The sequence below is a fragment of the Triturus cristatus genome, chromosome 4_1, assembly GCF_964204655.1.
Source record: "Triturus cristatus chromosome 4_1, aTriCri1.1, whole genome shotgun sequence".
In the NCBI taxonomy this organism is placed as follows: domain Eukaryota; kingdom Metazoa; phylum Chordata; class Amphibia; order Caudata; family Salamandridae; genus Triturus; species Triturus cristatus.
In genome coordinates, this window is record NC_140585.1 from 396,676,639 (window position 1) to 396,685,025 (window position 8,387).

The following is an 8,387-nucleotide window of genomic DNA, read 5'->3' on the forward strand; positions in this document are numbered from 1 at the left end:
GAAATCAAACTCCCGATCTTTGTTCGATTCATACCAGGACACAAATTCTGTTTTCTCAGAGGGTGACATATAGTTTACACCGTAAAATTCTGCTGAGGGCATAGCACCAACGTATTTTTGGTTCTGCAAAGTGTTAAAGTAATGCGGGAAATACCCTTTAGACTCTTGGAAACCCATTGCCTGTGGAAGTTTACTGAGTTTCATGGGCAAAAAGTTTATAGAGTCTAAAGGGTATTTCCCGCATTACTTTAACACTTTGCAGAACCAAAAATACGTTGGTGCTATGCCCTCAGCAGAATTTTACGGTGTAAACTATATGTCACCCTCTGAGAAAACAGAATTTGTGTCCTGGTATGAATCGAACAAAGATCGGGAGTTTGATTTCCAGAAGGAGCTGTCTCATTACTGCCAACAAGATGTGAACATTTTAAGAGAGGCGTGTATCCGCTTTAGAGAAGGCGTCATTGCCATGTCTAGCAAGCAAATCTTGGTGAACCCGGGTCAGGCCAATGAGTATGCCTATGTTGACTTCATCGACCCCTTTCAGTACATCACTTTAGCTTCAGTCTGCTTGGCGATGTTCAGATTTTGTTTTTTAAAACCTTACACATTAGCGTTGCTACCTCGTGATAATTATCACAGACAGCAAAAGAGATTCTCAACACCCGCTATTCAATGGTTGATGTATTTGGAATACAGTGAAAAAATCACCATCCGTCACGCTTTGAGGGGCGGGGAGCTTAAAATTGGGTCCTATTTTTTAGATGGTTATGCCAATATTGACGGGGTCCCTACTGCCTTTGAATTTAATGGTTGCTTTTTTCACGGCTGTCCAATTTGTTACGCCGGAAACGATTTTAACAAGATGACCGGTTGTACATATGGTCAGTTGCTTAACCGCACAACTATTAAACAGGAGTTTTTAAAAAGACGCGGCTTCAACGTCAGAAGTATTTGGGAACACGCGTGGCGTGAGCAGTTAACATGTAATCTAGATCTGCAGACTTTTATCAAGGATCGTGACTTACCCGAGCCCTTGAAACCGCGTGATTCTCTCTACGGAGGACGAACCAACGCCGTTACTCTTTATCGAAAGGCCTCTGGTGATGAAAAGATTTTTTACTATGATTTTACCAGCTTATACCCCTTTGTTAACAAGACAAAAGTCTACCCTGTGGGACATCCTAAGATCCTTTATAAAGATTTTGGAGCCCCTCAAATGTATTTCGGTCTAATCAGATGTAGAATTCGTCCGCCTAGAGGACTTTTTTTCCCGGTGCTTCCTTACAGATTCGAGGGAAAACTATTATTTACCCTGTGCCGCTCCTGCACAGAAGCCAGACAGACCTTCCGGTGTGATCACTCTGATGACGAACGTGCTCTGACCGGCACCTGGTGCACCGTAGAAGTGAATGTAGCTCTGAAAAAAGGCTATGTGATAGATCGCATTTATGAGATATGGCATTTTGAAAATGTTTCTAGTGATCTGTTTACCGACTACATCAACTTGCACCTTAGAGACAAGCAAGAAGCTTCGGGTTACCCCCAGTGGTGTAGTGATAATGCCGAGAAACAGAAGTACCGGAGGGAATATTTTCAGAAAGAGGGTATTCGATTGCGCTCTAATAAAATCCATGTGAACCCCACTAAAAGACAGATTGCTAAACTGTTTCTCAACTCTCTATGGGGAAAACTGGGGCAGAGAGAAGACCGCTCAGAAACTACTCTAGTGACAGAGCCGGATGAATTTGATCAGTACTTTTTTACTTCCTACTGCGAGGTGTCATCTTGCGAGTTCATAGATGATGATACCGCTTGTGTGTGTTGGCGGTATACCAAAGAACATTACCCGCCTTCATGCAACGCTAACATATTTATTGCCAGTTTCACCACCGCTTATGCTAGATTGGAGTTGTACAAGCTCCTGGAGTTGCTTCAAGACCGCTGTCTTTACCACGACACAGACTCTGTGATTTTTGTGAGCAAAAAGGGCGATGTTAACCCTCCGGTGGGTGACTATCTGGGGGAACTCACTAGCGAAACACCTCCCGATGAACACATCACAGAGTTTGTTTCAGCCGGCCCCAAAACCTACGGTTACCGCTTATCAGGCGGTAAAATCTGCTTGAAGGTGAAGGGGATCACCCTCAATGTTCAGAACCGCGAAAAAGTAAATTTTCAAAACTTAAAAGAGCTGGTCACTCAATATGCCAAGCACGCCGAAAGAGGTGAATGTGTTCCAGAAGATGAAAGCTTAGTAGTGCAGCACCCCTGCATTGTGAGAATTAAAAAACGTTGGGATATTGAGACACGCCCGCTTCGCAAAACGTTGAGGGTTGTATATGATAAGCGCGTTCTTAAAGAGGACTATAAAACCCTGCCCTACGGCTTTTAAGAGTTATGCAGCCTCTGTGTAAACACGGGGCTAGCGAGAAAAAGGACTTTCCGCTTTTGGTGTGTATAGTTTATTAGAGGTTGTTTAAAGTATGGATATTAGATTGCAACATCCGTTCTCATGCATCCTCGCAGGTCCTTCCAATTCTGGTAAAAGTTACTTTGTAAAAAAACTTTTGGAAAATGCGCATCAAATGCTGACCCAGCCACCCACCAACGTAGTGTGGGCCTATTCCTGTTGGCAGCGGCTCTATCAAGAACTCGCGCTAAAGCTTCCACACCTCAAATTTGTCGAGGGGCTCCCCGCCGCCTTAAATGATGACATTTTATTTCCACCCTCTAGTGTTAATATGTTAATTGTAGATGATCTAATGGCCTCTGCTTGTGACAGCGGTGAAATTGAAAAAGCTTTTACTCAGTATGTTCACCATCGTAATCTTAGCATTTTATACATTGTGCAAAACGTCTTCTGCCAAGGTAAGAGCTCACGAACGGTTTTACCAACTGGAACCCTCTTCTTAAAAGCGGTACTGCTTTTCTGAAAAGGCTTCTGAATATACCGCCAACACCCGCCCCGTACATAATAGGTGCCCCGTGGAACCCCGGGAGGCCTGAGCCGGCTTGTGCTCTATAGTAATCCCTATAGAGCGACGCGTCGCCGTAATTTTCAGGTAAAATCATTATTCTAGTACACTTCACCACGTCGCGGCCTGAAATGAAGCTTCGCTATGACTTTACCCACTTTAAATCTTATATTAGTGTTCAAATCGTCCTTCAGTTCCAAAGTTATTGTGTGAAAATGTTTTTTGCTGATCGGTACATAATCTCTTTTGGTGTAAATGATGTTTATCATGCTATTATTCTTGCCTGTGATTTCCACGCACCGGAGGAGAGGCACGTAGCTATCCCCCACTCTCTGATGCTCTATCACGTCGCAGTATACAAACATCATATAAAATCCGCCGTGTACATCCGTGTAGGCTTTCCCCGCTGATGAAGAGTGGTGAACGTTAGGCGTCAGCCCCAACACTCTCCCCAGTTTTTCACGCACCAAAATACCATAGTCTTGAGCATTCCTCAACTGCACTTTTCGAAGTCGTGGTTCATACGTTAATCTAAGGTCAACAAGTTCCGATATGTTACCAATGGATTTATTCATTACTTCTACAATGTCTCGTATGTTGTCATAGTGCCCCGGCGGGAAAGAAAGTTCGTGGGCGCTTTCCTTCTTGCGTACCACCGTAAATCTAACATCCTCTGTTTCAAAAGTGTCCCACGTGTGCGGGTACTGAATTTCTGTTAGGGCCACCTCCCAATCTCCTTGTAGATGAATAGGTTTTGCTAGTTTCACCGTAAAATTTGAAATTTTGTTATTAGGGAAAGTGTCCAAAGACGCGTTACTCGGGAGCGTCAGATAAAAAGGTCCGACCTCCATGGCGCTTCCGCGGTACCTAAATGCCTATATCCGCTGTTGTAGACTTTGTATATCCTTTAATTCACTCTCAGAGACCCAACTATTAAATTTATCAGGCCATCCCCGCCATTTAACTAGGCACTGTCTTTGTGCCCCGTGCCCCTTCTTTGCCAAAACGTTCTCAATACGGTACACACGATCTTGATCCTGTTTTATTTTTTGCAGCTCTTCTTTGTAAAAACACCCTTCGACCTCCTCCCCAGCATAGTCTTTTAAGTTAAAAACTGTAACGCCTGAATGCTTGGAAATCTTGTCTATCACAAAGATCTCATCTGTAAAAGTCTGCTCATACCCCTTTTGAAATACCCCCTTGCATCTAGATACCCTAACATGATCACCTTTTTTGAGAGTGTTTTTTGAAACAGGGTTGTTGGTGAACACGGACCCGTACACAGTTCTCCAAATTTTCAACTCATTTTGCGGGGATACTTCTACAGGGGACGTCTTAATGGTTCTATGATAGCTATGATTGTAACTTTCAATAAAATCTTGTAAACGATCTATATAACGAAATGTGTTGTACGCTGTAAAATACCGCCAAATTCGTGCCTTGAGAGTTCTGTTGAATCTTTCTACAATCGCCGCCTTCACTTCGTTGTTTGTAACAAAATGTTTTACACCATACTTGTTCAGCAGAGCTTTTAGCGTCTTGTTTTCAAACTCTTTTCCTCTATCTGTTTGTAACTTTTTAGGAATTCTCCCGCTGCTGAAAATGTAATCAAAGGCTTTTGTGACCGAGCTCCCCGATTTTTCCTTCAGGCCAACGGCGAATGCATACTTTGACAGTACGTCTATCACCGTTAATATAAATTTTACACCATCATTAACCGCGGCATGTTCACGGACGTCTAGAAGGTCCGCTTGCCATTGATGATTTAAGCCGCTGACTATCACACGCCGTCTTTGAAAGCGCTTTCTCGACCCCTTATGTAGCGTGTAGGCATCTTCGCCCGATAACCAGTCGCGTACCTGTGTTCTTTTAACACCGTCGTTGTGGATTTTGCTCTCCTTGTACAAGGCTTCTACACCGCCAAAACTACCAACTTTCGAGGGGTTGTAATAAACTCTTTTGAAAAGCTTCTGCATCGTAGCGCTTCTTGAACTAAAATACCGCAACCCCTACTCCCGCCCCCCTATTCTATTAATTCACTTTTGTTTTATTATTTTTCTTTATCAAATAATCAGAACTAGAAGCCGGTTTATTTTACAATAGTAGATTATTTAATAACACACGAATTAAACAGTGTATGATTTAAACTGGTAATATAGGAATGTACAGCGCTATAAACGATAATAACGATAAAAACATAGATATTTAACACAATGCTCTCAAAAACTCGTGACGTAGAATCAATATTTGGATTTTGCTAGCTATGAACGGTACCAGTCTTCTTACATCCTCCCCACGCCCCTTCAAGAAGGCTCGACAAAACAAATCAGATATTGTATTCATGAAATTGAAAAACTGTTTCTTATTCAGAGTAGTTCCTAGGGTGCAAAATGTCCGCCTGATATAATTGTCGATGCAATCTTCGAGCACGTCGTCAGCGCCCAAGAAGATTTTGCTCTTTTCAACGTCGTAAAAGCCTCTAGGTTTCTGACCCAGTTCTTTTTCAAGCTCTTCGATGATTTCACATCGCTTGTTACGACATAGCGCGGTCGGGCGAAACACTGGTTTGGGGTACGCCATCTTTGCTCTGATCAGAAAATAAAAAGCGTCTTCCAGGCATCTAACGCTCGGTCGCACGCCGATCTCCACCATGTGTCGAAACACACTTTCCTGCAACGGAAAAACACACATACATAATAGTAGCAATCGCGAAGATCATCATGTTTTCATTTACTCTACATTAAGAAATGTCATGTTCCTCGGTTTTAAACTCCTGTAAAGATACTTGATCTTAAAATATCTACGGTAATTCTTCCTTCTCAAATGCTGTTTCATTATCAAGCGTATGTCTTCATCACCCGCTTCATACATACTTTTCACATGCTCTGATGGGGACTGTACTCTCTTAATATACTTTAAAACATTCGCAATCATCTTACTACAATCTTCGGGTACTGACATTTCTTTCAAGCCATAGACCGCCCCCAACGTCGCCATAATCTTATAGGGGTCCAGCTTGTAACATAGTTTCCGTATCAAACTGTCTTCATATTCATCACCCGTCGTGAGACAGTCGTGATGCAACTGACTCGGGTCGTCAATTTTACAACCTTCGCATTCGTCGTACCACCCCGCCTTTAAGCACAATTTTATGATCGCGGCTATCGCTGTCAAAAGTCCGCGATATCGATCCTTGCTCCAACTTTCACCACGACAAAATTGTACAATTGCGTCTAAGCGCTTACAGCTGCAGTTTTTATGCGTTACGGCAAGTTTTTTCTGTCTTGAGCAGCAGAGACATGAAAAACGTAGCGATGGCTGTGTGACTTCCATAGTCGTGCTAGCGGTTTTGTCGCCTGGGGCTCCTCCTCCTCTCTTTTGCTGATAAAAAGAAAAAAGGGGTTTTTCGACCTCAGCCTTCCTCACAACTACACGCCTCATCATCACACTCTTAAACACCCCAGAGGATTTGCCGAAAAATTGCGGTTCGTACTTACTTTTCGTTTTCCAACTTCGCACTTTTCTGTTTCGTTTACAGATTCTTCTCCGGAATCCATCTCTGTACAGTCGCTGGAGTCCTCGGGTTCAGGCTCTTGCAGGTCAATACCCTCGTCATCTTCACTTGGTTCCGCTCTTCCACCGCCGTCTGTAGCATCGGAGGTATTGCTCGCCATTTTAGCAACGCCACCAACCGCCTCTTCGCAGGCTCCGGTCTCGGGCTTTATATTCGGCATAGCCGATGCCTCGACGTCTGTCTCGGGCTTTTTATTCAGCATCGCCGACGACATCTCCGACGTAGTACCCGCAGGCGTTGTTGGCGCGCAATTTTCCTTATCACTATCGTCGAGTTCTGCAGCGTCGTCTGCAGCATTTGCCGCTTCCTTCAGCATCGCTGTTATAGTTTCTCCAAGGGGTCCCGCTTCCACGCTAGAGCAAGACATTCTCAAAGTTGTCTTAAAGCTCGAGCTTTTCTTTGTCGGAAAAAAGCGGGGGTTTCTTAACACACGGTCCTCGGAATGCTGGCTTATATCCTCTGTGAACATACTAGACACGCCCCGCGGTATGTTTGTAGACTCGTATTTCACACTACCCCCACTTCTTAGCAACCCTCCTGCATGCGTGGTCGATTCATACGTTTTTGATTTCATCGCAGTATCATTTTATAAGCCTTGATTCACAATTCCTAACTTATCGTTTTATACGCTTTATGATTTCATCGCCGTATCATTTTATAAGCCTTGATTCACAAATCCTAACTTATCGTTTTATACGCTTTTTTTTTTTTTTTTTTTTTTTTTTTTTTTTATTTCATCGCCGTATCATTTTATAAGCCATGATTCACAAAATAACGACCTATATAACAATAAAATGCTATAATCTTATCAATACGTTATAAGGACCGATTAAAACCCCGATTAAAAGCAGACTTGGAACGCGTCCAATATAGACACACGGACCAAAGGGGCGTGGTCAAAGGGGCGTGGCCACCTGTCAAAAAATACATGGTGACGAGTAGTATACAACCTATACTACTCAAATGTCCTGGGCATACGCTGGTATTCAGTGAATATAAAAATGTGTGTGCATTGCAATGTTTGTGCAATTATATGCATTTAACAACAAATACATAGACAAAAAGAATGCTCTACAAATAGCAGAACTGTTGCTGCGTAATTGTGCACCGTTTCACACCAAGAACATATCAAATTAACTGCTTGTCTCCAAGCCACGCCCTTAGCTTCGCCCCTTCTGTTACATTTAGTTAGTGCCTGCATTTTTTTTTTTTTTCCATTTAAAGCACTGATGCTTCTAAGTACATAATTCTCCATTAGTCTGTACACGTTTGCCTAGATCTCTGAATAATAATAGGTTCAATAACTCGAAAGAGAAAAATATACAAGAACAGTATTTCTTACGAAACGTCCCTAAACCTATAAACATTAGCAGAAAAGAAGTTGGTCATTTAAAGAAGCAGCGAGTGCTTTCCTAAGAAGAGCTCTTCAGGAACCAGCCAGCGCCACGTTGACTGCAAGGTGACATGTTTACGTAGGACCACGTTCCCAGAACAGATGGCTGGCTTGTCTTTACCCACGCAGAGGAAAGGAAATTAGGGCTGCACACAGAACAAGCATTTGCAATGCAATAGGTCTCGCATTTGCAAAAGTTTAAGCTATTGGCATTGTTCATGACAATGCCTTTTTTAATCTATTTTATAAAACAAACACATAATGGCATTTATTTATCATTTACAAAGCCAATAGCTAGTGTTGCATTATTATTAGCAATGCCAGCTGCTCACACTTTTATAATGCGAGACCTATTGCATTGCAAATGCTTGTTTAACACAGTCCCAGAGCCGAACTTTTCAAGCTCGTTTGTAAGGTTAGTTTTAGTTCTTTTTTCCTCTTT

General features: G+C 42.6%; 1 protein-coding gene across 1 annotated transcript; it reads right to left on the bottom strand.

Moving 5' to 3' along the window:
* Positions 1–5,066: 5,066 nt before the first annotated feature.
* On the bottom strand, positions 5,067–7,238 carry LOC146855003 (uncharacterized). The gene is made up of 2 exons (XM_085652468.1): positions 6,476–7,238; positions 5,067–5,648 (listed from the first exon to the last, which is right to left on the bottom strand). The coding sequence occupies exons 1-2, from the start codon at positions 7,124–7,126 to the stop codon at positions 5,184–5,186; spliced, it is 1,116 nt and encodes a 371-aa protein (XP_085508594.1). The 5' UTR covers positions 7,127–7,238; the 3' UTR covers positions 5,067–5,183.
* Positions 7,239–8,387: the final 1,149 nt, after the last annotated feature.

Excerpts from the sequence above, each read along its gene's own strand:
- LOC146855003 (XM_085652468.1), bottom strand. The coding sequence starts at position 7,126 with ATGAAATCAAAAACGTATGAATCGACCACGCATGCAGGAGGGTTGCTA. Across the intron at positions 5,649-6,475 it reads GCGAAGTTGGAAAACGAAAA|GAAAGTGTGTTTCGACACAT; the intron begins GTAAGTACGAAC and ends TTTCCGTTGCAG.